At 53.4% G+C, this 27,608-nt stretch overlaps 2 protein-coding genes across 3 annotated transcripts; both read right to left on the bottom strand.

Annotated features, from left to right (window-relative positions):
- Positions 1-1,556: 1,556 nt before the first annotated feature.
- TM6SF2 (transmembrane 6 superfamily member 2) lies at positions 1,557-6,790 on the bottom strand. Its single transcript, XM_086627937.1, has 10 exons — positions 6,699-6,790; positions 3,859-3,965; positions 3,648-3,745; positions 3,354-3,457; positions 3,150-3,232; positions 2,790-2,914; positions 2,552-2,653; positions 2,355-2,447; positions 2,153-2,272; positions 1,557-1,763 (listed from the first exon to the last, which is right to left on the bottom strand). The coding sequence occupies exons 1-10, from the start codon at positions 6,788-6,790 to the stop codon at positions 1,557-1,559; spliced, it is 1,131 nt and encodes a 376-aa protein (XP_086484063.1).
- A 1,756-nt stretch (positions 6,791-8,546) lies between these two features.
- Positions 8,547-27,489, bottom strand: SUGP1 (SURP and G-patch domain containing 1). 2 transcript variants are annotated; one of them, XM_086627723.1, is made up of 15 exons: positions 27,459-27,489; positions 27,078-27,249; positions 26,037-26,140; positions 25,388-25,615; positions 23,495-23,618; positions 22,804-22,907; positions 21,024-21,147; positions 19,087-19,300; positions 18,744-18,897; positions 13,899-14,005; positions 13,101-13,278; positions 12,747-12,853; positions 11,791-11,936; positions 10,229-10,358; positions 8,547-9,685 (listed from the first exon to the last, which is right to left on the bottom strand). In XM_086627723.1, the coding sequence occupies exons 1-15, from the start codon at positions 27,481-27,483 to the stop codon at positions 9,659-9,661; spliced, it is 1,944 nt and encodes a 647-aa protein (XP_086483849.1). In that variant the 5' UTR covers positions 27,484-27,489; the 3' UTR covers positions 8,547-9,658. The 2 variants fall into 2 exon arrangements, with proteins under 2 accessions (XP_086483849.1, XP_086483848.1); XM_086627722.1 differs by having other exon boundaries at positions 18,744-19,300.
- Between the last annotated feature and the right edge of the window lie 119 nt (positions 27,490-27,608).

Below are 27,608 nucleotides of genomic sequence, written 5' to 3' on the forward strand. Positions count from 1 at the left end.
GTAGGGCTGGGGAAGGGGAGCCGGGGCTTGGCGGTGGGGCAGGGGGAGAGGGACAGCTCCCCCCGGGGGTCCCGGTGCCCGGTCGGGGCAGGGGGAGCGGGGCAGACCCCTCCGGGGGTCCCGGTGCCCGGTCGGGGCAGGGGGAGAGGGACAGCTCCCCTCCGGGGGTCCTGGTGCCCGGTCGGGGCAGGGGGAGCGGGGCAGACCCCTCCGGGGGTCCCGGTGCCCGGTCGGGGCAGGGGGAGCGCGGCAGTCCCGACCCTCCCCCGCCGGCGGCCCCGGGGCCGGTGCGGTGTTGCAGTGCGGGACACTGCGGCGGCAGCCCCGGGGCTGCGGGACGCCGGTGCCCGGGAACGGGCAGCGCAGCGCGGGGGGAACCGGCCCGGCCACCGCCTCCCCCCCCTCTCCGGGAGCAGCCCCCGCCCGGGGTGCCGGTACCGGGGGTCCCGTCCCGGCTCCCCGCGGCAGCACCGCAGCGAGCGGAGCCGCCGCCGCCGCAGCCCCCCCCGCACTCACCGTGTCTCCGGGGGCGCCGGTGCCGGCCCGCGGGAGGGGCCCGGCCGCAGGAGCGCTCCGGTGCCGCCGGTGCTGCCGGTGCGGCTCCGCGCAGGGGGCGGCACCGGGAGTTCGGCCCGGCCCTGCCCCGGCTCCCGGCGCTGCGCAGGGCCGCCGGCTCGCCAAGGTCACCGGCCCGCCCGGCACCGGTACCGGCCCCCCGGTACCCCCCAGTACTGCCCGGTACCCCCGGCCCGGGCTGCGGGTGGGGAACCCGCGGGATAAAAGGAGTTTTACCGGATAAAACCCTCCCCGGCCCCGTGAGGGCAGCCCCGACCCACTGCCAGCACCCCCCAACCCGTGTGCACCCCTGCACCCACCCATGTGCATCGCCCCCCCCGTGTTCATGCCCCCCTACCCACCCCCCTGCCCACCCGTGCTCCCCTTCCCCCAGCTCCCCCCTCCCAGCCCGACCCGGAGCCTCCGCAGCGGGGGCAGCGCAGGCAGCAGGAGCCCCCCCAGCCCCCGCACCCCAAAGCGCAGGAGGGGGCAAAGTCTGGCAGCTCCTCCCGGCTCCGCACCGGGCAGAGGCCCCGGTGGATGACGTGGGGGGCCGGTGCGGTGCCCCCGCCGCTGGCACGGGAGTGACGTCCCGGCCGGAGCACAGACATGAGCCCAGAAGCCGGATTTCTTGCTCCTTTATTTTGTAAACAGTATTTTCCTGGCACGGTCCTTGCTCCTGTGCCCTTCCAGCGTGGCAGGGAGCACTGGGGTGGGACCGGGCCCCCACAGGTCCCAGGGACCCACTGGGAGGGGACCCCGGCTCCCGCAGCCCCCCGCCAGCGCAACCCCACCATGCCCAGCCAAGGGCAGGGCTGTGGCTGCAGCGATGCCCCAACAGGGCACCCTGGGGTCCCCTCCAGTGCTGGGGGACACGGCGGGGACTGGAGCATCCCTGGGGACACCTCTGCCAGCCACGTCCCACCACAGGGACTGCTCCAGCTGCTCTGGCACTGGGGAGAGGGGAGATGGACAGCAGCCCCCCGGGGCGGGCAGGACAGTCACTGGTGCTTCTTGCCCATGTGGAAGGTGGCCGGAGCAGCGGGCAGGAAGAAGGCCGGGCAGCGCAGGCAGCGGTAGGCCAGGAGTTGGGGGCCCAACGCGTAGAGGATGTTGAGGAGGAGGAAGCTCCACCAGACATCTTCGGGGGTCTGGTAGGGGAAGGGCGTGCGGGGGTGCAGCGAGGAGCCCAGGTGGGAGAACTGAGCCTGGGGACACAGGGCAGGGGGTGGCACTGGGGAGGAAGGGGGTTCTGGCAGCGACGCGCTGGCGCGGTGCAGCCCACCCGGCACCAAAGGGTGCTTGGCAGGAGTGCACCCCGCATGTCCTATCTATAGACCTGCGGGCTCGCGCCAGCCTATTTCCGTCCAACGAATCCCCGGCTCCGTTAAGATCCACCGAGGCCAAAGTAATTATCCGGCAGCGGCGGTGGGAACCGCTCCACGTGCGGTGGCGGGTGCGGATCTGTCCCCCCCACCCCAGGCTCAGCCCTGGCTCCCCGCTTGCTGTCTCCTGGCTGGGGACCGAAACCCAGCCCGGGGGTCCCACCGTGTCCCCCCCAGCGCAGCCGGGGGAAGGACGATGGGGCGGCTCTCACCTGTGCCACGGCTCCGGCAAACACCAGGCTCCAGTCGGGCAGCCAGGAGCAGCCGGGCAGCACCAGCCCGTAGATGCAGAGGCAGAAGAAGGGGAGGACGTAGAACATGTAGATCAGCATCTGGGGGGGGACACGGAGAGGGTGACCCCATCCCCAGCAGCACGGGGTGGGGGGGGTCCAGCCCTGCCTTGATCCCACTCACCTGCACTTTGGGGTAGGCGACGGGGTCGCGCAGGTACGGCTCGTGCTGGTAGATGTACTCGAAGCAGGAGTCAGCAGGACAGTCCAAAACCACCTGGGGATGCAGAGGGTGGAGGGGAGGTGGGTGCGGGGCAGATGCACCCACTCTGGGACCCCGGCAGACCCTCTGGGACCCCCTCGTGGGGACCCAGCACTCACCATCCCCCTGAAGAAGGTGAACGCAGTGGTGAGGAGCAGGAGCAGGACCAGTGCCACGTCCTGGGGCCGCTGGTACAGGCGCTTGCGTTGCTCCTCTGCAATCTGGGAGAGGGAAAATCCCAAAATTCCATAGTTTTGGCTCCGCACCCCACGGTCCATCCCCGGGAGGGGGATAAGGCTGATGGCTCCCGGCACAGCTCCCGCTGAGCCCCTGTCTTGGCTCCGGCTCCCAGCTCACCTTCTCGGGGCTGAGGCACAGCACGGCCTTGGGCTGCTGGAAGAGCCTCGTCCCAGCCCACATGGGGATGAGGACGTAGGGCAGGTTGAGGAGGAAGGCAGGGCTGAGGTCAGAGCTGTATTTCCCTGGGGAAGGAGAGCACGTGGTGGGCACAGCGGAGTGCTCAGTGCCCGGGATGGGCACCCACTGCTTGTCCCCAGGTCAAAGCTTTCCTCCTCTGCCCACGGGGCGAGTGCCTGGGAGCAAAGCCACTGGACAGACGAGGGGGGCGGAGGCAGCCTGGAGGGATCAGCAAGGGCTCGATGGCTCCACTGTCCCCCGGCGGCTGGCGGAGCCGAGCCCCCCTCTGCACCCCCGTACCTATCAGGTTCCCAAGGAGGAAGACGATGATGCTCATCATCAGAGAGCCCAGCCAGAAGAGACCCAGGTTCCTGTAGCTCTTTCTGCAGAGACATCGGGATCAGAGACCCCTGCCAGGCTCAGAACTCCCCTCCCCACCATTCGGGACCCTCCCACTCCCACCAGCCCCTCCGAGCTCTCCTCGCCGCCGCCGTCCCCGCTCACCTCCGGCCGATGGCCGCCATCATGGCGAGGTAGAGCCCGTAGTGGACGATGCCATCCCAGTAACAGATCATGATGCCATGCGCCGTGCGCAGGTAGGGCTCGCCCTGCCCGTTCGGAAGAGAGCGGATTGTATCCCGGGGGACCCCGTGGGAGCCGGGGCTGCTCCGTGCACGGTCCCTCTGAGGCAGGAGCAGCTTCGGGAGCAGGAGCAGCACCCAGGCTCGACGCGGGTGCACGGGGCTGCTTGTTGCACGGCCGGGGCGTGCGAGAGCCCGCGGCGGGGTGAGGTGGTACCTCTCTGACGTAGACCTCCGCGAAGCCGGACACGTAGCCGTCCTCCTCCAGTGAGATGATCAAGTCGACGGCAGAGGTGAAGGAGAACACAACAAACACTGCAGGAAAGCGTCCCAGCTCGGAGCGTGTTCCACGGCTCTCCCCAAATCCCCCCCCTTCCCGCTCCCTCCCCCGGCATGGGATCAGTTCCCGCATCCCGGGGGGCACTCACCGCAGAAAAGGGGGTCCTGGAAGTGGCTCACTCCGCTTACGAAGAAGATGATGAAGAAGAGGCCGGCGAGCACCAGCACCCCTGTCAGCATCAGCGCCAGCGGGCTGCTGCGGAACAGCAGGATGGGTTCAGGCACCCCGGGCACAGCCGGGGGGTGAGGCCCCATTTCCCCCAGTCCGGGTGAAACACCCTTTGCCCCCACCAATTTTGACAGGTCTCTACCAAACAGGGGAAACGGCAGGATCAGACCCTGCACCCCGGCACAGGCTGTGTCCCACGGTGGCACAAGGTGCTGCCCATCCTTTGGGAAGGGGAAACGGCTCCTCCAGGGTCAGAAATAACCCCGGGGAGGGGAAGGCTGCGGGAAGGCTGGATCTGACATCCAGGCATGGATGGGGCAGGGGCTGCCTCGCCGCGGCTCCTGCGGCAGGCCAGGGGGAAGCCCCAGAGTGGCCATCCCTCTCCTCTCCTGGCCACGGCGATGGGCCACTGTTACAAGAGACCGGAGGAACCGATTACAAAGCAAATCGGTAACGAGGAGACAGATACTGAAAACGTGTCCTAAGAAAGCGAAGAAGTTGCAGGGAAATCTATCCTGAGCTTGTCGCATCCCCACCAAGAAGCGCCTGCATCAGCTGGAAGAGCTACAGCTCCGGTCTGGCCGATACTTCTGGAGGAAACATGGAAAACGTTGCAGTACGTGTCACTCCAGCCTCGAACCCCATTACAAAGAAAAGGCAAAGTCGCGGCTTTCTGTCCGCACAGACTCCGGCATTAACAGCTTTTCCTGGAGAAACACCCAATTCCCAGCCTGAGCACTCCCTGGCACAGCACAGCCGACGCACCGACTGGGGACGAGGGGCCAACTGTCCCCCCGCCCCGGGGCCACCCCGCCGAGAACAGCTCCCGGCGCCTTCCAGGAGGCTGCGACAGCGGCTCGTGTTTGCCTTGTGCGGGCGGAATTGCTCTCCCAGGGCACAGGGACCGGGATGGGGACAGTGGCTGGACCCCGCGCCCGGGGACACGATGGGCGTCACGGCGGCGCTGAGCGAGGCCGAGCTCGTCCCCACCGCGTGCACTAAAACATCCAAACCCAACACAGACACTCCGGAAAAAACCCTCAAAACAATCAAATAATTGAAGTGTCGCCGCCTAAGTGCATTATTACTAGTGTATAATTAATTGCTACACAACTAATTACTTCCACACGATGATTGATTCCAAATTCACATACGGATGCTGCGGCGGAGCAGCACAACGCCGGGCTCCTCCGCTCACCGCAGGATGCGACCGTGTGTGTGACCGGCCTCGGGACGCACCGACGTGTGGCAGCACCGTGGGGTGCCACGCTCAGGGCACCCAGCTCACCCTGCCAGGCTGAGGGGCTTTGAGGCCCTCAGTGGGCTAATTAGCAGGGGCTAATTAAGAAACAAGGTGACGTACCCCCTCCACATCCCCCCGCAATGCCTGGGCAGGGGAATACTGTTGCAGGCTTCAGTTTGGGGGGAGGCTGGCATGGGTTTCACCCGGTGCCACGTCGTGCGGAAGGGCTGCGGATTTCATAGTGATGGATCCCGGAGATCTGGGCTGTGATGGTGCGGGGCCGTGCGGGATGGAAGGGAAAGAGGAGACCGAAAAGGTGGGAATGATAATGGAGGGATCTGGAAGGAAAGTTTATCAGGTGGTTGGAGAGCCCCGGCTCTGCCGTTAAGAAAAGTTTGGGAAAAGCCCTTCCTGCTGCGAGAGCAAAGCAGAAATGAGCTGTAAAAAGAAACATCTAAGGAATGGGAAGAGGAGGGTGAAGGGGCCTGGCATGACAAACAGACAGAAAGCGAAGCCATGGGAGGACATGAGGGGAAATCCCACAGCTGGCAGGTCCCGGGGCATGAGACTGGGAATAAAAGTAGCCAGCCGGAGCTGTGGTTATGGGTTGGAGAGCAATAACGCACGTCGGGAAGTGGTGAGGCTCCGGCTGGCTCCCCGGGGAGCTGAGGCTGGTACCAACCCCCCCCGATGCAAGGGCGACGGCCGGCTGGGGCGGGGGCACCGCCGGGGAGTAAAACTGAAAGTGGGGCTGTTCTCAGGTGGCACGACGGCGGCGATGACGACAGCGGCATGGAAGGGTGGCATCGGCCACGCCGGGACACACCAGCGGCTGAGTTGCCAAGTGGGTCGGTCTGGGAGGGGGAGATGGGGCTTGGAGGGGTCCCCAGTGCCCCAGGAGGCACGGCCGTGTCCGGAGGGGGGACACAGTGTCGGGGGTCCTGTCCCTCTGGCCTGGGGGTCCTGTCCCCCTGCGCTGGGGCCAGGTGGCTGGAGGGGATGCTGATAAATCAGGGAAGCACTGAGCACCCTGTTGCCTGGGGATGTGGGCTGTGGGCGAGCCCCGTTACGGCCCGGGCTGTGCAATGAGCCCCAGCGGCGCTGCGGCACAGCCCTTCGCTGATAACAGGATTTAAAAGTCACGACGGCAGCCATGAACCACGTCGGCAAAGTCCCAGCCCCCAGCAGCCTTTCCACGGCTTCGGCTGGGGCAGGAGCCCCTGGATCGAGCCCCCTGCCCTGGGCTGGACCACACTGACCCTCACAGCCCCAGGAGGGACCCAGGACCCTGCCCTGGGCACCATTTCCCACTCTCCAGGTCCGGATGGCACCCAGCGGCCCATCCCAGGTGGGATGGCTCCTTGGACAGATCCTTGTCCTGGGCTGGACCAGATGCTCTCCCCCAGTCCCAGACTGGATCCAGCATCCAGGACCAGCAGAGAACAGGACGCAGCGCCCTGCCCTGAGCTAAACCACAGCATCCCGGCCCCAGAGCTTTGTCCCGGCCCCCCACTCACTCTGCCAGGGCGGTCGCGCCATTGATGCCGAGGGCCACAGGGATGGCGAGCAGGGAAGGGGCGAGGGCGCCCGGCACGGCGGGGAGCTGCATCCCCGGCTGCCGGAGCCACCGGAGCCCGTGGACTTTGGCCCCGCTGCCGGCAAACAGGCAGCGCCCTTAAAGCGCCAGAGCTGCCCGGGAGGAAGGCTCGGGGGGCCGGGGGGGAGCACGCAGCAGCCGAACACGCGTGTGTCCGTATGACGATCCGTGCCGGTCTCTGTGCTCACGGGCTGCCTTGAGAAAACAGCGCTAAGGGCTGCGGGGGAAGGAGAAAACCATTCGAGAAGAGGCTTTGAAAGCTCAGGGAATGTTGTGGGTTTTTTTTTTTCCAATTCATTCTGGAAACCTTAAGTACTCCAAAGAGCCATGAGGACGCACCTCTTCAGATCTGGAAGAGGAAGAGAGAAGGAGCGAAGCACATGAAAGCCAACACTTCATCCCTGCCTTTAATAATGAATTGAACCGAGCAGAGAGCCGGAGTTTCAAGGTCTCTGCGCCCAGCTGGGAGCCCAGCGTTTCCCCCACCTCCTCCTCCTCTCGGCTCAAAACACCAACATTTACCTCCCCACCAGCCTGGGGAGAGACCTGGCTCAGTGCTCCAGAACCGGGCACACACTTCCGAACTTCCACGTCTCTCAGCAGACCCCAAGGCAGCCGCTCAACCTCTCCTCTTCCTCCCAAAGCCTTCACCAACTGTCTCACGTCACTCTTGCCCTCTTGCTTCAGAGTCCGGGGGCCGAACTGGCCGCCCCGCACTTTGCCCGGGGCTCGTTCGTCATCGCTCCGCGCGGGACGGACTCTGAACGCACCGTCAGCGTGGAAAGGCTCGTTAGGAGGAAAGGCTCGTTAGGAGCTGGTTCAGCCTACAGCAACGGGAGGGTTCAGTCTCCAGGGCTCAACAAGGAGACGTGGCTTTGCGACCGAGAAACCACCCACCAGCCGCACGCGGCCAGGGAGACGTACGGAAAGCTGCGAAACGCCCTTAAAAAAGCAAACGGGGGGGTGAAACCTGGGGTGACTCGAAGCAGTAACCTTCAGATCTTCCAAACGCTGAACCCAGCTGGGTGATTCCAGGGTGCCTCCCTGTGCCACGCTCACCACGGGCACTCGTGCTCAGTCACTGGTGTTTTTACATCATCTGGGTAGCTGGCACGGCCTTTGCACGGCGGGCACTGGGAATTTTCTCTTTCTCGGTGACCTGCTGGGCAACGCCACAGCAGCCACCCATCTGATTTGGTTTCTGAAGACAAAATCCCCATTTTGTAGCCGACGCTGGCGAGAAGGGGGACCGGGCACGCCGCGGTCCTGCGGAACTGACTCCTGCCCGCAGGGCACGGGGAACAGGGCATGACTTACAACGACACAAGAAAAAATAAAAAAAAGAGCAGAGAAAAGCACCTATTGATGGACACAGTTACCAAGAGAAGGGGCTCAGGAAGACCAAAGATGTCAAACTACACACACCTGGAAGAAAAAGAGACTGAAAATGTCTCCACTCTCCCCGTGAGCCCCTATTCCTGCAGGGAAATGGGCAGCCCAGCCTCAGCCCCATGGGGCTCCGGACTCTGGCAATTTGGGACAACCAGCTCAGCAGCTCTGGCTTCTGCCAGCCAGGAACCGAGACCGGGCAGCACTGCGTCCTTTATTTCTCCATCTGCCACCATTACCACCACGCTGATTCGCCATCCCAAGCGTCACATCCCCGTGGACAAGCTGTGGCGAGGGACAGGACGTGCTGGCACACCACGTGCTCCCCAGGAACGCTGTGTGTTTGTCAGGTGCTCAGGGATTTTGTTTTTTCTCAGAATGAAGCTCTCCTGAATTTATTGTTTCACATGTTTTTATTGAAAGCCAAGTCCTTGACTCTACATTGTTAAGAAAAGTTAACAAAAGAGAATAACACGTCAAGTATTCGGACTGGGGGAAAACAAAACACAAAAGAAACCAAACCAACCAACCTCACTTTGTTTTCTCTAAGATGTGTGGAAGGAAAGAGATCCAGAGCAGCCTCTCGGCCTATGAAAACCCACTCTTTCCAAAAATTCAGGGATTAAAACTAAGGAAGAAATGAGTTTTATTTTATTTACAGACTGAAGGAAGAAAATTTGTATCCGTAGGGGGGTTTCTTATGACAACAAAATCCAAACACGTGTGAAGGCTTAGTTCTTCCTCGCCCCAAGCCACAGAGAGTGTTGGCAAGTCTCTTGCTTCGCTGGGATGCCGGGAGTGAACTTAGTGTTCAAAAAACCAAGAGGCTCTCACCTCCGAGGCTGAGCGAACCCGCCCTGGCCCCTCAGCCCCTGCAGCCACGCTCCGCACCGATCCAAGCCTCATCTTCCTCAGGGTGGAGGAAAACAACCAGGCATGGGTTCTGCAATGTCAGTTCAAGGTCAGACTCTACTTCTGGCGTCGTGACACCGTGGGAACCCAGTTCTTCAGGGAGCAATAGCCCCAAAAGGTGAGGGGTAGACAGTCTCTTGTTGTATTTGCAATTTAAAACAAACAAACAAACAAAAAAAGCAACCCCAGAGCAGCACGAGCTGCGTATCCGAACAACCGAGGCTCTGCCGTTACGCAAAAAATTCATTCTTTCTAACGTGGCACCGAGCTAAGCACGGATGGAGTCCCTGAACTATTCCTACTGGTATCTTTGGTGCTACCCTTCCCCTGGCAGCAGGGCACCGCGCCAAGATCTCCGCTCTCACCTGCTCTCCTCTCCGAATCCCACCCAGGTCTTGTTCCGACACGGACGTCATGCCACTCGAGTGGGCACGACGGCCTTTCTTCTGGGTGAGAGATGGTATTGTGGCTTCCATAAGTTTTACAATATTAGCAAATAAGAGAATGATAATGCAGTTTCGTAACATTTCACAGTAAAATTACGATTGTTTGGAAAAAGACATTGTCCCAAAAACATCCTCAGTAGTAAGGTCGTCGTGGATTGTTCTGTGGGGAAGAACAAGAGAAAATTGATCAAAATTGCTGTCTTCACAGAACAATGAGCATCTGAGCTTAATTGTCTGAAAAAGCCACTGAAACGTGACATTTCTGACAGGGAAACCTCAGGTTTCCCATCAAAAATTACAAATGCAGCTTTCTAGGTGTGCTGGCATGCTGGATGTGACCGAGGCAAACACGAACCTACAAGCCTTTTGCAACCAGGAAAACAATTATTAAAAATAAACCCTGGATTTGCAGACAACCCATCCCCTTCCTTTGCACACCGAGTTTATACTTTGTATGTGGCACATAAAATTTAACCAGGGGCTTTTGTATTAAAAAAAAAAAAATCATAGCAAGGAAACCTGTGCATCCAGGGATGTTTTGGTAGCGGGAATTTGATTCGGCATGAGAACAGGATCGAAGAGAAACTTTCACAGGATTTGTTCCCTCAGCTGAGCACTGGGAACACTCCCACCCTTACAAGATATGCACAGATGCCTCAAAGTGTTTGTCCCTGTGTCTGCTCCGGGTTCAGGACCACCTTACCAATGGATTTGGTCGGAAGCGATAGGCGAGCATCATCCGTTTACGGAATGCCTCGTACTCATCATCCTCCTTGGTGAGCTCAGCGGGACGGTCGATGCCAAAACCGGCTCCATCCACAGCGGTCGTGCCCCTGCGTGGAAAGAGGGAACAAAGTCTCTGGGGTAAGCAGGTGTGACAGGTCACCCCCCTCTTCACCAGAAATCCCTGCTCCAAGAAGGAGCATCAGGGAGCACCGGGTGTCACCACGCAGCGCGTGCTGCATCGAGACAGACAGCGACTACTGAGCAACTCCCTGCATTGGCCACGTTCCTACGCTGCCCTCCCGAATCCATCGTTAGGTGGAAGCAGGAGCATCAACGTGTGTTCGCTTCGCTGGAACAGAAACAGCATCCACGCTTCGGACACCTCCCTGCTGAACGCCGCTCTGCCTGGCAGAGTAACCTTTGGAAACCCAACGCCTTGGTTTGTGCCTCACTGGCTGGAGGCACACAGAATGGTGCAGCAGCGTGCCTGTCTCCTGCTCCTTCACTCCAGAAGAGCCCAAAAGCAGAAGGAATTCCCTTCCATCTGCAGCAGCACCTTCATATCCATTCTAAGAACATCAGAGATGGTGGAGCCCAAGCAAATCACACCCCTGTGGTGGACAGCAACTGCCTTCCCCCTCTTGTTGGCAAGCCTTGCTGTTCTGATCCCAGTGATCTTTTACCACAGGACTTCTTTGGACCAACCAGCACGTTGCCAGAGAGATCTTCTCGCGAAAGACGAGCAGAAAGTGCTTTGTAGAGATGTTTTCTATTGTGCAGTAACAAAAAACTGTTACTTCTAAAAGGACCTAACGCTAAAAAAACAATTCAGAGTATTTCCTATCCCCAATATTTGGTTTTGAACTTCAGCATATGTTACCAACAGATGATCCACCTAAAAAGAGATGCTCATCTATTTTTGGATAGAACTCTCATAAAGCTTTATCTTACAAAGTGTGATCAAATCAGAAAACTTCTGTGCAAAAGAGTGACATCAAGACAGTTGCACGATCACACACAAAGCGCTCTGATCTGCACTGAAACATCTTTCAAACCCAGGTCCAGCAGCAGCAAACACTGGTAATCCCCTTTCAGCCACAGTACGCCAGGGACTCGCCAGCACCAACAGTGCTTCGGATGCAAAAGGCATCTTTAATACTTCAGTATGACCTGAAAGACACGACTTCATCCTCACACAGGTTATCTTCATTTTATAGATGGGGAAATTGGGGAGAAGGGGCACCCCTCAGGAGAAGGGGCACCCCTCAGGAGAAGGCACTATGGGAATTGAGAGTAGAAACGCTTGGCTCGCATCGCACCTCCTGCCTGAGCTAAAGTAACAAACCCAGGCCCTGGGGGGAGGGAACCCCAAAGAAACCAGAAACTATTTTCCTCCTTTGCTGCAAGGATTCCATATTCTGCCGGAGTGATGAATTACAGTCACATTCATCATGGCTGCTTCCAGCAGGCTGGGGTAGGAGCATCAATTATCAGCCCAAGAGGAAAGGACTAAATCAATAGAAGAAGAACTCTGCTTACTTGCTGACTGGGTTTTTAATCCCCTGTCCATCTGAGCCAAGTCCCTCGCCTTCCTTCCAGCCCATCTTCATTAGCATTTGATAACCTATGTTTTCCACAGTCAGTTTGAACTCTTTGTATTCGGAATAATCCGGCTCACGTCCTTCCTGCAGAGACACAAAAGGTGGCGTTGGTTATTTTTCATATGCACCTATCTTTGTGGGTCAGAGGAGGGGAAAGGCAGCTTCAGCTACTCAAAGTGAGGATGGTTCTTGCAAACAATTAATAACTAGCCCGATTTCTTGGGATTCCAGTTCTGCACCACCACAGAGAAGAAAATGGGTAAATGATAAAGCACTGCACAGCCCTGTAACATAATCTGCAAGAAGCAGGGAATGCTACTGTGAGATTAAGCTAAGAAATATTTAGCTCCTGAATTTAAAGTTGCTCACTGAATCAAGCTTCAGATACAGTTCTTATTTAAGCCAGGATCTCCAGGGAACATCAGACCCCATGCTGGTTACATGAAAACACTACGAGGGATGCGCCAGCATCAAGAAGTTCTACAGTTTAGGAAGAATTGGCAGGTATTGAAGTGCTTTGCATAAGCTTTTTGTAGGGTTTATATTTTCACTTTACTGCAGTCGTCTGGATAAAAATTCAAATTTTCCTTGCTTGGCATCAGCAACCACTTATCCTAAACAGGGATAGCAGACAAATGGTGGGGAGTCTGAGAGGCTCGTCTGTAACGTCAGCTAACCCCAAACTGTCCCAACAGTCTGTTCTCTAATTTGCTACAGCCATTCCCTCTACAAAGAGCAAGAAACTAACCCCATGTTCCCTACAGGAGCACCTTGAGGCTGCAAGGTAGCTAACTGCTGCGACAGAGGGCTGAGCACGCTCGAGATCTTTCCCTCGCTGCTACGGGACAAGTCTGAAGCATTGCCAGAGCCCTGGGATGTCTCTGCTATTTTCACCTTCAATGCCTTGAACGTCTCCATGAATTTCTCCAGCTCGTCAGGTGGCAGAAAGTCTCCAATGAAATGTTTCCCTCTGCCCATCTGGGTCAGCTGCTCAGCCCACTCTGCCCAAGACACAGACGAGAGAAAACAGCGATCACGTAGCGCTCTTTGCCTTGGACATGCAGAGGTTTTGCGAAGCGTGAAACCTCACAGCAACAGACGGTTATTATCTCCACTCTACAGGCAGAAGCCACAGCACAGGCCAGGAAAAAGTGACCCTGCAACTCCCAAGCCCACGACGTGATCCCAGACATCTCCCTCCAGAGGCCTTTGCACAAACACGGAGCGGGACGTTCGCTCCCCACGCACCTCGCGTCTTGTCCATCTCCATGCGTCGAAGCTGGTGCTCCCACGTGCCCAGCTCACTGTCCACCTCTTCATCGCTGTCATAGCCATGCTGGTGCTGCTGAATTGCCTTCTCCCACATCATCTGCATCTCCTGCATGGCTCGCTTGTGCTTCATGATCATGTCATACATCTGCTGCATCTAGGGAAGGGATGCAACAGCGCGCTGAGCAAGACAAGCCGCTCACTGGCAGCGGAGCCCGCGCCCACCCCGGTGCCACACAGCATCCAGGTTGTGCCAACTACAAATCCCAACAGGCACTGCTGTTGCTCGATCTGAGCCGCTCGTTTCTCGGCTCAAACAGGAGCATTATGTGCTCGTTCCTCCAACAGAAGTACCTTGATATTAACACCGAGGACCGCTGCCAGCTGAGCATCCCCACGCAGTTCAAACATCACCCTCACCTTCTGGCAAAAGCCAATTTTGCTCTCGTTTCCCCAAAGCCTCCGAGTAGCCACTCACCTTCTCCCTGTGGCTGCAGCAATACGTAACCAGCTGCAGATGTGACACAACAGACCTTATAGATTTGGGGTTTTAGTCTGGTAGGACAGCAATTGGCTGGCTTAATTCATATTCCCCAAAGTCCTCGGATATTTCTGCTGACTGCAGCATCACATGGTTCTCAGGCATTCAGCACAAATCCTAGAGGTTTATTTCTGGGCCACTGGGAAAGTTCCTTTGCTACCTCCACCTCCGTTTTCCCATCTAACCCAGCCATGCTGCAACACGATACGAATTCAGAAATAATTTCAGGGCATTACCTCCTGCTGCTCCTTCAGCTGTTTCTTCTGGGCTTCGGAGAGCTCCGTCACACCCACCAAACCAACCGGTTTCCCTTTTTCATAACCAAGACCCTTCAGGTCCTGAACTGTAACAAGCACAGGTTAAAAGACTTTCAAAAATCTGAGACAGCTGCTAAGACCAGTGAAACCCTGTCTCAAGATCCCCACGTGAAGTTTTACACTCATTTCCCAGTTCCAGCATTGAGACACTCAACTGAAGAACCACCACAGGAGCTGGAAAGCTACTGGGTCACACCTCCTTTGCCAGCCAGCTCGGAGGTGGCCCAAGGCTCTGCCTACATCGCGCTGGCAGACTCGCAAACCACGTCTCACGCCCTCGGAGGTCACGCTGCACGGCGATCCGCTACACCAGGCTTTAAAACTCCTTCCTCCTTAAGATTAATTCTCCTCCTAAGGTTTCATGAACCCCAGCCATCGCAAAGAGCGACACTTAATTATTCACAACTGAGTCCCCAGCAGACCTGAGCCTGTCAGCATATTGTCCAATCTGTGCACGTCGGTGTCTGCTGATTACTATGTAAACAGCAACTTCATTCAAAAGGAAAAGCAAATGACCACGTTAGAATAAAGCCACGAGCATGATGCTGCTTTTGGAAGTCGCCATTCCCCAAGGAGACTTTAGTCTCTCATCTACAGACTCACGAGCAGCATTGCTGAAAGTGGCCCCTGCTTTCAAAGAGGGGGCATTTTAAGTCTCTGCTTGACAAGCCCATTGATGTATCCTCCTTTATCAGCAGCACCCCCTTTTGGAAGCTCCTCCTTTGGAATGCTTTTTGCTGTTTTATCAGATAAGCTCTGAAATTAGATATGCATCTAATAATGCCTGGGCAGGGCACCTACTGATTTAAAATGGCCACGGGGCACTCTGAGTTCAAAGGGTAAGTTAAAGGAAAGAGAGAGGGGGGGAAAAGGAAGCCCATTCGTAACTGCTGCGCCATGAAAAAGTAATAGAAACGCTGCTGGGGCTGCAAAAAAAGAGATTTACAACGGAGATTGCCTTGCAAACTGGGTTCATCTATATTGAGCAGGGCTGGCAGCTCCCCTCCAAGGCACCTCAGAGCTCAGATCCCAGCAGTTAAATATTTAAGGCATTAAAAGAAGACACACAACCGCACTTGAAAGCGCATTGCATTTTTCAATACAAGGAAAAGGATTTCTTCCTAATGACTGCAAAACCCTCCATCTGAATGTAAGTCCAGACTACAGTTAAATGATGCTTCATTAATTATTCATTATCTATTAATTATGAAGCCCAATAATAATAGGCTCATCGTTCACGACACCAAATGTCTACACAGCGTGCTAATTAGGCCCCAGGGGTCGTCATCTCCCTTCCTCTTACTGGCACTCAGGGCAATTGATCTGAGCCCTCTTATCTCCCCTCCTTTTCCATCCACTTTTGGCTGAGCACTCCAGGATTGGAAAGCGCTTCCGTAACTCCAGCCTGCCGAGGAGAAGATAAAACAGCACATCCACCCTCCCTCGCACAGCTACAGCCTCTGCACAGGAGTCAACGCTGCAGGAAGAGTTACGTAAAACACTGCAAGAGGTTTTCCAAGAGGATGGAAGCACGAAGCCGTGTTAGCCAGGCTTGGTGCTACCTTCAGCTCCCAAGAAATGAGAGCAAATAGAAAAAAAAAATCTATTTTTGACAAACAGCTCGATTTCTGTCTCAGAGAGTACTGAGATTTAGAAACAGTTTTAATGAACGCACGACGCCCATTCCATGTAAAGAAGAATCTGGCCCCAAATGTCATGTGAGACTGGGGGTACTTCAGCATCAGCCCCGGTCAAAGATTCACCTCCTGTCTCAGGGCATGGGAAAGCTTCCTCTGAATGCACTGAGGAAGACTCTGTGCCCTTCACAGAGGTCAACAGCTCTTTGGCTTAGTTCTGAACTGCATAAACACTCCGGCTAAGAGCCAGGCATGGCTCTGGAGGCCCCGCGAGCTGGTGGCTTGCCAGCATATCTAACCACCTTAAAGGAGAAAGGTGAGACTGTAGCATCTTCCCAGAAAGCATATGCCACCGCTCCTCCTCGTGCTACAACTACATCTGGTTCATCTGTCTGCTCTGGTGCCCTGCAGACTTCATGCTGAGAGATGCTGAAGGAATCACTGCAGAAACGTAGCTGGGGGGATAATTTCGTAGTCTTGGCCCAAAGTATCACAATACAGGCAAAGTTGACAGTAAAAGCGAAGCTCCACCCCAAGCCCACATCTGAAAAAATCTACTCATAAATAAGATCAGTCGATGAATTTGCACAAAAATAGGTAAGATTTCCAAGTTCCCTACACCGATCTAGTACCAGGCAAATGCTATGCGAAAGACAAGGAGTTGCTTCTCAATCTCATGCTCAGCAGGCCTGGGAAAAAAGACATTTTTTTCCTTGAATGACATCAGCATTGCCTACAGGGTTAATGGTGCAGTGTGCCTGCAGCATTGGCAGAAGACTACCTGATGGTTTATCCCTTTCCCACATGCCTGAAGAGGAGGAGCTGGTTACAACAAGAGTGAGTGTCCCTTAAGGACAGCAGAAGAAATCCCAATACAGAAGTGCCTGGTTTTCTGCTTCATAGTCTGAAGACCTTACTCAATTAAAACTAATCAGCCCCAAATCAATCCAATATTAAGTTTCAGAAAATTCTAATGACAGCCTGTGATTTCCCATTAGTCCCGAGTTCACTAATCACAATCTCGCTGTTCTGTTCAGCTTTGCAGATGTATTAGTCCCTGCAGAATGGATGCAGTTAAGTGTCTGGGTATCAATACATTTAAGAGGAGCCTTGTTTCTGTCCAAAAGGGCTACACTTTCTCCTCTCCATAATCCTGATTTATTGCAAAAAGTAGACAGGAAAAGAACCAGAACAGTCCTCCACTAATTCCACAACAATTGCTAAGGATAAAGGACTAAGACGTAGATATTTAGGTACCAAAGCATACCATGAAACTCTAACCTTCCACAGGACCAGAGGTGTAATTTGGAATTCTCTTCACCCGTCAGGTTGAAGATGTTCATTCTAAAAAGGGATTAGTCCATCTGAACTCGATAAAAACAAAAAATCCTTCCCCCTGCAGAGCATTAACAGCGCGTTAACGGTTGGTTTGTTACGCCCGGCAAAGTGTTTGCTGTCCTTTTCTTCTGCTTGACACAAAGCCCTGCAGAAAGCGAGCAGGAACACAACGAGCATGTCCCTGTCTAATTAAGGGGAGGCCAAAAGAGCCAGGGGAGATGTAGGCAGGAAGCATGCTGGAATGAGCACATGGATACCCCTCTGCAGCCCACCCCCCCACTGCAGCAGGAGGAATTAAGAAGGAATCTGATGCTTGTTTTGATAGAGCCTGCCCAGCTTCATCACTGTTTGCAAGAAAAAAAAAATTACTCTAGAGGTATAAAATCAGGAAGGACTTTTGCATCTGATTTCTGCCTTGCTGTGAGCAGCAATTCAAGGTTGAACAAATAAGCCATCCAAGTTGGTAACTCCTGTACGTAAGAGATGTGCAGCCAAGACTTCTGCACAGGGCTGTGAGAGGACAGGATTACATTGGAACCTCTCTTCATCTACATTTGAAGTGCTGGATTAGGAGGTAGAGTCCTTCCTTCCTGACCTCTGCAGAGTCAACAGACACCACGGCACGGCACGTACAGTCAATCCTACACCTCGCCCAGCCTAACAATCAAAGCTATTCATGCCTGAGCAATTATCTGCTCTAAAACCCAGCCAGAGCAGAAAACCCATGGACTTTCTGGAGCAATGAATTGTCCAGGATGACCATGCATTCAGAATTATCTGTGGTCTCACCCTGCAGCTCAGAAAATCATAGCTTGTTTTCTACTACTTGTCCCACTTCATCTGTTCTGCTATTGCTTTTTGAAAAAGGTCCTTTTTGAGACAGGTACTTATTACTTTTCCCGAATGCAGCCTCATACTATTAATTCTCTGTTTGCCACCACCAACTGCTCTATCTTAGGTCTTCTCTTTCTTCTTTTTCACATCCTTTCCCCACACCACACTAATAGGACAAAGGATTCAAAGATGCCACCTTAAACGTCTGCAGTCACCTGTTGTCCTTGAGTGACTCCATTGCTGTACGCACCTCTAACTGCCTGCCTAATCACCTCTCTGCACATGCACAGATGGGCCACTGGAGTCCAGCCTCCGAGCGCTCACTGGAAGTGCCTCAGCTGGAAGAACTGTCTTCTGACACTCAAAGAGAGCTGCACCCCCTGGGTGAACTTGGCAGGTGAAGGAAGAGGAGCACGAGCCTCAACGCTGGAGGAACAAGCGCCTGGAATCAAACGCACCGAAAAGGGCATAAATTGGAACTGGAAGTTACACTTGTGCCTGCCAGCACTTGGGGAACAGCTATTCCCATTTAGCCTTCTGATCAGTTAGAGTGAGATGGAAGTGCTGCCCAGGGATTTTATCCTACCACGGGGAATAAGCACAGTTCAGCCTTTGATATTTGTTTTCCGACAGACTCTCCTCCTGAAGCGAAACAGCCCCAAACAGTGCAGAGGCCGAGGCTGTAACGAGCGATAGCACAGCGGGGTTTTAGAGAGAGCTGGAGAACGATAAGATCCAATCCCTGGTGTCAGCAAGATAAAGTGGTTTATCTGGGTTTCCACACAGGGGAGAGTTAGCTGCTAGACCCAGCTGAAAGATAGGGGACTGGCAACCAAGGAGATTACAACAAGAGATAAGACTCGCCGGGTTTTCTGTTTACAAAGCCAGCTGTGCTGGGGTAGAATGCACTCCCCAGGAAAAACAGTTATTCAAAACAAAACACAGACCCACTAACCTGAAAGAGGGGAGGGAGAATCCAGCTGTTGGACAAGCTGTGGGAGAGGCAGCTCAACCTTGTCCTCCTCTGGCCCCCACCTGCTCTTCCGCTTCTTTTTAGTAGTGCCCGGAGCAGCGGCTGTAGTTGCTGTTGCAGCAGTAGTTGTAGCTGTCTGGTCAGGTGGAGTTGTGGAGGATGATGGTGAAGGTGAGGGCAAGGATGAGGGCACGGGCACGGGCACAGGTGAGGGAACAGGCAAGGGCAAAGGTGAGGGAATGGGCAAGGGCAAGGGCAAAGGGGAGGGTGAAGGAATGGGCAAGGGCAAAGGCGAGGGAACAGGCAAAGGTAAAGGTGAGGGAACGGGCAAGGGCAGGGGCAAAGGCAAAGGGGAGGGCAAGGGCAGGGGCAAGGACGGTAAGCACAAAGGTGACGGCGATGCCTCGGGACTGGTCTTCCTTTTCAGACTGGACTCGACAGGCCCGGGGGCACCCGCAGTGCTGGTTTTGGCCTTACGGAACTCCTCCAGTTTCTGCCGGTAATACTTGTAGCCTTTGCTGTTTGGCTCGTATAAAAACCTACACAGGGAAAAACAAAAAAAAAAAAAGAAAGTTCAGATGTGTCATATGCAGGGAGGGGATATTGCTCAGTTTGGTGAGGGCTTTTCTCTTCCTGCAACGACTTCCCACACACTTCCTTGCTCTCCAGCACCATCCTGTGTGTACGTGCACGCAGTGCAGGGCTCCGCGGGCTCTGCCAAGGCAGGCTGCAAGCCTTTGGGATCAGGAAGCGAATCTCCCATCCAGGAGCAAACCACAGCTGGTTTTGGTGCCAAATAAATGCACAGTACTAAAAAGCATCATGTTACATTGGTGGAAACGCAGGTTTCTCCCCCCTAGAATTCACCTGGCTTCCAGAAGACGTCTGGAAAACCTGCAAGGGCTCCACACGATGCCGCGTTTCAGTTCACAGAAGAAAACAAATGGGAATGCCAAACCACTGCCTAAAGAAACTGCTCCCAAGCTCTCTATTCAAGCTGCTTAATTACACCTTCTGTTCCCTCATCCACAAAAAAAACAGTGCTTGATTTGCTACCCCTTCCAGAAATAGGCATCTCTGACCTTTTGGGTAAAATAAAACTCTTTAGTGTCTGTGGGAAGAACATGAACGATCCTCAATCTAGCAGCTACACCAAAAAAAAAAAAATCAACAGTCATGTTTGTTACAAACACATTACATTTTTGGGCTCGCTCCAGTTTAAATACTCCACACAGAGACCTGTCTATTCCTAACTCCTCTACAATCTTCCCTTTTTAGTGGATTAGTTTAAGACTTGATGTAATCTCTCCTCAGGATAGTGCCTGGTCCCACAAGAAAACCTAAGAGACAACCTCTCTTCGCTGCACAACACACACAGGCAAACACAAACAGCTCTCTAACATATTTTAAAATTCACTAAGTGTTGTCTTGCATCTCTCCACTCAAATAACAGCATTAAGCATTGCTTCAGGACGTCGCAGAGGGCAGGACAAGATCCTCTCTGTGGCAAACCTGATGAAATCCTAACAGAGGAGACAGTGTTTAACTTGACCGCGGCTCAGGTGAGTTCAGAGTTGTTTTAAAGGAAATAATGAACAGCTCAGATATTAGCAGATCTGTCTAATATAATCCACAACACAAGAGGAACACCCCAGAGGGCCAGAAGGCAGCCAATAAACCACCAAAACATCAGCAACAAAATACATCTCGCCAAGCCCCACTCCGTTTTCAGGGAACGCACCAAATCGTTTGTAAAAGCACAAAAATGAAACACGGATGAGACCAAAGGGAGGCTTTAAACAGCTGTCAGTGAGCACTGAAGAGGACAACTCACATCTGAGAGGCTGGAAAAGATATTCCAAAGGGGGACCTAATGCAGTGCTACCCGTACGTTAGTGACGACGCTGCGGAAAGAGTAACCCAGGAAATTAACTGGAGAGCGGCGGTATGAGCGCTGGAGGAGGGCCCCCACCCAAACACGGCTCCGGGGAAAAGCATAAGGGTCAGAATTATACCAGTGGGTTGCAACAGGAAGCAGGTGAGGAGGGGTGGAAGTCAAATAAATTTCGGAGGAGGCAAATTCCTTGCTCTGCGCCTTGCTTAAATCCTGGAGCTTGAGAATGTAACGTACGTTGCTGTAAGTGCACTGTCCTTGTCGCTTCAGACTTACCACAGCACTGTCTATTATTCCCCCTTTAAAAAAACAAACCCCCCCACATCCCCCCCTTCCCAGTACACTGAGCAGCAGGTTTCTTCTGTTACCTGAAAGCATGGTTCTCTCGGTTGTTCTGCAAGGCAATAGCTTCCACCTCGGGACCCCCGTCTGCTATGAACCTGGCCAGTTTCTCAGCAGAGTTCTTTGTCTCTTCGTCGTCTGGGGGTGAAACTTTAAGCAGGCTGTCAGTACTGGGCCCAACTCACACAAGCAACAGTCAAAGCCTATCTGTTCTAAGAACCCCAAGAGCAGAATAAGGGCAAAAGGTCGAGTTTAATTTTTAGAAACATTACACATAAACAGTCATAGAGTTTATATCACAAAAACATGGTATTGCATGAGGTTGTACAACTCTGTAACCAGAGGAGTGCCCATTCACACATCAGCTTCCCCTGTGCCAGGAGCCAGATGGGAGCAGATTAACAGACAAACCAGCTTTTGTCTCCAAGGACGGACCCTTGTTTCTCTCTACTGCAGAGGAAGGCTGCTTCCTCCCGTGCCAGGCGCTTCTCCATAGCGTTACACCTCAGCACTCACAATTATTTTAGTTAAAGACTTTGCCACCGACGTCCCCGGGAGCAACAGGAAGGCCTCAGAAAAAGTGGAAAATGAATATTGCACCGTAAATCCCACTGTACCACTAGAGACCTGCTGGCCAGTCTTAGGGACGGGGTGTAGGACAGAGGAAATCCTCCGTGGAACAATCCCAATCCTCACCTGCAAGAGGTGGCTACCACAGCCTTAGCCCAAGGGCACGGAGAAGGCTCTGATCATTAATATTTTAAGCATATTCCATGCTTATAAGGAGCCAGGCAAATAGGTTATTTAGCCACGACAGCCTTATATGACATTTGCTACCTGCACAGTACCAGTGCCAGTACTCCAGCGTGCTGGCACAGGACCAGGAGGCAGAAGACATGATTCTAAGCCATGGACAAGTCAGAACCTTTCCATGCTTCAATATTCCACACCTGTAAAGTACGGACAATACTGCTTAGCTTCCAAACTGCTGGATCAGTTAGCTGGTATCGGTGACAAGCTCTTTCAGCCTACAGCCTATTACACCACGATTTGTTCGAGCTGGTGACAGCTGAATTGCACTAAGACTCCTTTTCCACGGCAAAGGAAGCTGACATGGAGAGGCTGGGTGATTCTCCAGGGCCACACAGGCGGCCTGAAGCAGAGGCTGGACTAGAAACAATAAATGCCTGGCCCACAGACCACGCTTCGCCCACTAAATAATTTGTTTCAACACAATTAACCAGATTCTGCTGCCCACACGGTCTGTCTATTGACAGATCATCCACTTCTGCTGTTCTCCTACCTGAAAACACAGTCTCTTACTTGCAAGGTTTTATATTCCAAGCAGAAAATAACAGCTTCAGATAAGGAAACGGCAGCAGAAACGGGGATTACGTTCGACAAACAAACCAGCCAATAATTTTAATTTATAACAAATCAAACAACACCTGAGAAAAAACACTTTTGCTAAATGCTCTTTCAGGGCTGAAACACTTTCCAGAACACACAAATTGGAGAATTGTTTTAGTCCGCTTTGTTAAGTATTTTGGAGAAATACAAGGAAAAAACTCTTTCAAGAGCCCGTTGCATAGAGCATGGCACAGCATGCCGTGGGCTCGGGAAGCAACCATTTTGGGCAAAACAGTTTGATCACCATCTCCTTCCATTCTGAAATTTTATTTACAGGTAGCAGATTGACAAATATCTACTCCAGCTGTTTCCAGAACAGACCTAACAAGCAGTTACAGAGAGACGAGTCAAATGGAACTCATGCAATTCATTTCTCCAGATCCCAGCCATAATTACCTTTCTGAGAAGAGGATGCCTGAGAACTTTGATTCTCTTTTCTTATCTCTGCCACTTTCTTTCTGTAGTAAAGGAATTCTCTGCTGTTCTTATCATGCAAAAACCTAGGGCGGAGATGGAGGAAAAAAAGGGGCAAAAAATACACATCAGCAACAGTTATACAAACATTAATACTCTGGGATAGAAACAGCTCAAAACCAAAAAACACAAGAGATAAATTACTCAGAATGCACTTAAAATGTGGATTACAAAGTCTTGGGCATGCATAAACACACATAGCTTCAATCTAAGGACTTGCATCCAAATTTTTCGTGTCACTTGAAGGCAAATAAATAACAGCCTCTTCTGATATAAGAGGGAATCCTCTGTCCAGAGCCGCACAGCACGTCCATGGCAGAGGAGACAGAACCAGCTCTGAGATGGAGTCCAGCATCCCCCTACGCTGCACAGGCAGCCAGACCTCCCAGGCTGTGTCCCTAACTCCAGCTGATCCGCCTCCTCAGCACCATCACAGCACCGCTTTCTGCCTCAGCTTCCCCAGCTACAAGACAATTACTCGTACCAAAGCTCAAACCCACCAAACGGTTAATTAAACTCAACTTGACGAGAACCATACACACGAGGCTGATGTTTTTCTCCCACAGAGAGACAGCGTCCTGCTTTGAGAGACAAGAGTCATCACCACACTTACGAAAACGCTGGGTTATCCTTGTAGTCTTCCATAGCCACCTTCTCTAATTCTGGTCCCCCTTCAGCCACGAACCTAGCCAGCTTTTCCACCACTTGCCGGGTCTCCGCATCCTCTGGGGGTAAAACTTTAAGCAGGCTGTCAGTACTGGGGTTCAACTCACACACCAAACAGGCAACAGGTACATTACTTCTAAGAACCACGGCGGCAGACAAAAGTAGAACGGGAATGGGAAGAAAAAGGATGAAATGGGGGATCCAGTCTTACACAGCTGTACAAATTACAATCCCCAGGTTACTGTCAGCCTCTGCGTCCCCCTAGCAGGCAGTTAATATTTTGTCTAGATTTTTCCTGCAAGGAAAAGTCTAAGGTTTGGATCACCACAGTTTAGGGTGCAACTTCAACTGCACCATAATTTGCTCCTGACAATTCTACTCCACACAGAACACATGAAGAGGAGGAACAGGAATTTGGTTTTAACAACCACATTGCTCACTCAAGATTCCAGTTCCCAAGACATCGCTCTGTACCCAGAGAGCAGAGACAGATTGTGTTCCCGGAGCATGTACCTCTTCCCACTGGCATATGCCCATGTCTCAGCCCTCGCTTGGAGGGAATCCCACCAGAGACAAGAGGAGAGCTCAGTCTCCAAGAAACTGTATTTTGGTTTCTGCGCCACGAAAGGAACCCGCTGACAGCACTTACGGAGCTGCTGCAGGACACGTTTAATGAGAACTAAACCCAGGCATTTGTCTACACACAATATTTTGGGTATGGTGCTGAACAAAGAGCACTCAGGAGCAGAGCTGTCCACACTGATCTAGATTCAAACCCACGACCTTTAAATTAAGGGTCCACACTCTGTCCTTGCCCTCTGCAGCCAGTGGGTATTTCTCACATTCCTGCAGTGCGTTTCGCCCTTCAGCTCAGGCTGGCTAAGATTGTGCTTTCATAAATCCCACCAGAAACAGCCAGAGATGGTTTTGTAAACACATAATGGAATAAGTTATGACACAAAGCTCAGCGTGACTTACTTTGCAACTCCCATCTCATTTTATACTCCATTAATACGCACGCGTGAAATTCAGATTATTAAGCAAATCTGCCTTCTGGCTTCCTAGCCTAGGTTATCCAGAGAAACTTGGTTATTTAAGCACTGTAATGTTCTTCATTGGTTTTCTATCCTACCTAAAGCAGTCCAGACCTAGAGGGGAGATTCTCTAATGAAACTTTGCAAAGAGACAGGAACTGGTCAGAGTTCCGTGCATTACACATCATCTTATTAACACAATTTTTCCCCCTACACAGCCGCTCCTAAACCGAGGGCTTTTCATTTTCTATCATTTAAAAAACTAAAATTCCATTTTAAATACAAGCGTTATACCTACATACATTCTAGAGAACTCAGCACCAGCCGTAACAGACTGCAATTGTACAAAAGCAGAATTCTTACAATTAGCAAACAATCACGCTCCATGAAGAGCGGAATGTATTTCTTCTCTGCAGATTATTTTCCACAGAGATTTACAGGCTGGTCAAGTGCTTGGCTTGGTAACTCGGAGAAAACAGATCTCCCCAGGCACAAAACAGACCCTGGTGAGTGACTCATCAGGCTGGGTAATATCTAACAGGATTCAGTCTTCAGCTTTTCTGCTGAAGCTGGCTTTGGAGGAGTCCACCAGTGTTAACCGGTGTCATTTATGTTTCGTGATGCAGAAGTCTGCACACAAGAACTGTGTTAAGAATTCCAATTCACAGAGTAAGGAAAAAAAAAACAACCCAACCCTTCACTGAGAAAAAGTATTGAGAGAACTCTGTTCCCACACTCAGCTCTCATCACTAGGGTAAGCAGACCTGCGCCCCAAAACAAACAACGTAGTACAAGGAGCCATTTACCTTTGATTTCCAACCACTGCTCATAGTCTTCCTCCTCATCTTCATCTGGCGACTGAAACACACTGAGGCGGTTAACGACCGGGGTCTGTTTGGAATGGGAGTAGTGCTTCGCTTGGTGCAGCATGCTGCTCAGGACCTGACCCGGGCGCTTCCCGAACAGCATAGGCTTCTTCCCAGCATTTGGCGCAGAAGCGTTTGCCGAGTTATTAGTAGAACCTGGGGGAGGTTCTTAGAAAAGAACGAGGGGAAAATAATTCCTGTGCATCCTTACTGTTTTCATCTCAGTTACAAACAACAACTCAGGCAGTGAGACAGCTGCAACAGGCCCTTATTTTCAGAGTAAGTTAAAGACACTGACTGGTAAAAGCTGCAAAAGGGAAGTTGTGATGGTTTTTACAGCGTGAGGTTCAAGCTAGAAGAGAGATGCTTGTCTTTACAGCACCTAGAGGGAGAAAGAGGGCAAGCCTCCCTACCGCATCTGGGAGAAAGATTTTTAACCCAAATTTAAAAGTCATCATCGCTTTAGAACTTACTCGTACTGGTAACAGCTCATAGCTGGGTTTCTAAACGAGCATACACAGAGACAGCTCACGCAAAGCGGGTACCACCAGGAGAAGGAAGGCCTCCTGCTGCTCAGAAGTCGACCTACCCGTGCTTGACTTTTCCTTCTGCAGCTTGAGAAACTGCTGGAGGAAACTGCCATCATTAACAAACTTGTTGGAAACGCAGGCTTCACTGTCAGCTCCGTCATCTCTGAACAGGAAAAAAAAAAAAACAAGTCGGTGATGGCACTCATCATCCTCCCCACCTCCCCTCGTGCATTTTGAGCAGAGCACAAGACAAATGCCAAAAACCAGTCATCTCTCTCACCTAATGCTGCAAACACACCTAGCTTTCCCAAAGCACCAGGACCTTTCAGCCTGCTGCTCACAGCGCTGACCCACGCTCTCCACCTGGCTTGTTTACTACTCTGCTGAAACAGTATTTCTGCTTTGTTGCACTACTTCCAAGAACCAGCATTTAACTGGAGAACTGTGCTAACTCTTAGGAGTCGCGATCATAAGAAGGATAACAAAGAGGAAGCAGAATTAAAGTGTAATAACACCCTGTTAAAAACACGATTGCTGTCAGCACGTATCTGCTCTCACTGGCTTCTGAAAAATCTGGCTACACCAATTACAGTGTGAGCATCCTGTTCTAACCTTTACTCAGTTACCAATTCCAGCTTTCTCAGTGTTTCCCTCCAAGCACAAGAGCTCTGCAGAACTCTTCCTTTGGGTTCCATTCTTCCCTCCAAGCACAAGGGCTTTGCAGAGCTCATCCCTTGGGTTCCACTCATCCCTCCAAGCACAAGAACTCTGCAGAGCTCTTCCTTTGGGTTCCATTCTTCCCTCCAAGCACAACAGCTCTGCAGAGCTCATCCCTTGGGTTCCATTTATCCCTCCAAGCACAAGGACTTTGCAGAGCTCTTCCTTTGGGTTCTACTCATCCCTCCAAGCACAAGAGCTCTGCCTTTGGGTTCCATTCTTCCCTCCAAGCACAACAGCTCTGCAGGACTCTTCCTTTGGGTTCCATTCTTCCCTCCAAGCACAAGGGCTTTGCAGAGCTCTTCCCTGGGGTTCCATTCCACAAACACGCCCGTTTCCCGCCCGCGCAGCTCCCGCCTAACAGCCCCGCGACCCGCACGTACTCCCCGAGCAGAGGCAGCTGCTGGATGCCCAGGTAGTTCTGCTTCGCCTGCTGCTCCAGCCTCGCCTCGATTTCTCGCTTCTTCTGCGCGATCAGCTCCTCCTGGTGAAGGATGTTCACGTTCGTCTTGGCCGACTTGGACTGCGCGACCCCGAACCACCGGCTCGCCTTCCCTGCGGGACAAGGAGGGGGGAAATGAGCGCTGCGGCGCTCGGGGCCCCCCCCACGCCACCGGGGGATGATGCCGCGGCCCAGCCCAGGGCTCGCCCTCCCCCCGGCTCCCGCGGGCGGGCCGGGGAGGCCGCCGAGCGCGGTGCCCGCCCCGCCGCGGTGCTGCACGGCGGGGAAGAGCGCGGGGGAGGCTCCGCGGGACCAGCCGTACCGGGGGCATCCCGGGGGTTGTCCATTTTGGAGCGCCCGTCCCACCGTGCACCGCGGCCGGCGGAGGCGGGCCGCGCGCGGCGGCTCTGCCGCAAAGGCCTCTGGGAGATGTAGTCCCGCGGATGCATCCGCCGCCCGCCTCGCGCCCCCC

Source organism: Tauraco erythrolophus, chromosome 28 (genome assembly GCF_009769465.1).
Source record: "Tauraco erythrolophus isolate bTauEry1 chromosome 28, bTauEry1.pri, whole genome shotgun sequence".
NCBI lineage: Eukaryota > Metazoa > Chordata > Aves > Musophagiformes > Musophagidae > Tauraco > Tauraco erythrolophus.

Bases quoted from the DNA above. Each gene is read 5' to 3' on its own strand.
- TM6SF2 (XM_086627937.1), bottom strand. From the start codon at position 6,790: ATGCAGCTCCCCGCCGTGCCGGGCGCCCTCGCCCCTTCCCTGCTCGCC. The intron at 3,966-6,698 runs GTGAGTGGGGGG...GCTGTTCCGCAG, and splicing joins GGCGCGACCGCCCTGGCAGA to CAGCCCGCTGGCGCTGATGC. The intron at 2,448-2,551 runs GTGAGTGCTGGG...CTGCATCCCCAG, and splicing joins TCACCTTCTTCAGGGGGATG to GTGGTTTTGGACTGTCCTGC.
- SUGP1 (XM_086627722.1), bottom strand. From the start codon at position 27,483: ATGGACAACCCCCGGGATGCCCCCG. The intron at 14,006-18,743 runs GTTAGTGGGTCT...TGCTTGTTACAG, and splicing joins TTCTCCCTCCCCTCTTTCAG to TTCAGGACCTGAAGGGTCTT. The intron at 10,359-11,790 runs GTAAGCAGAGTT...CTTTCCACGCAG, and splicing joins ATTAAAAACCCAGTCAGCAA to GGGCACGACCGCTGTGGATG.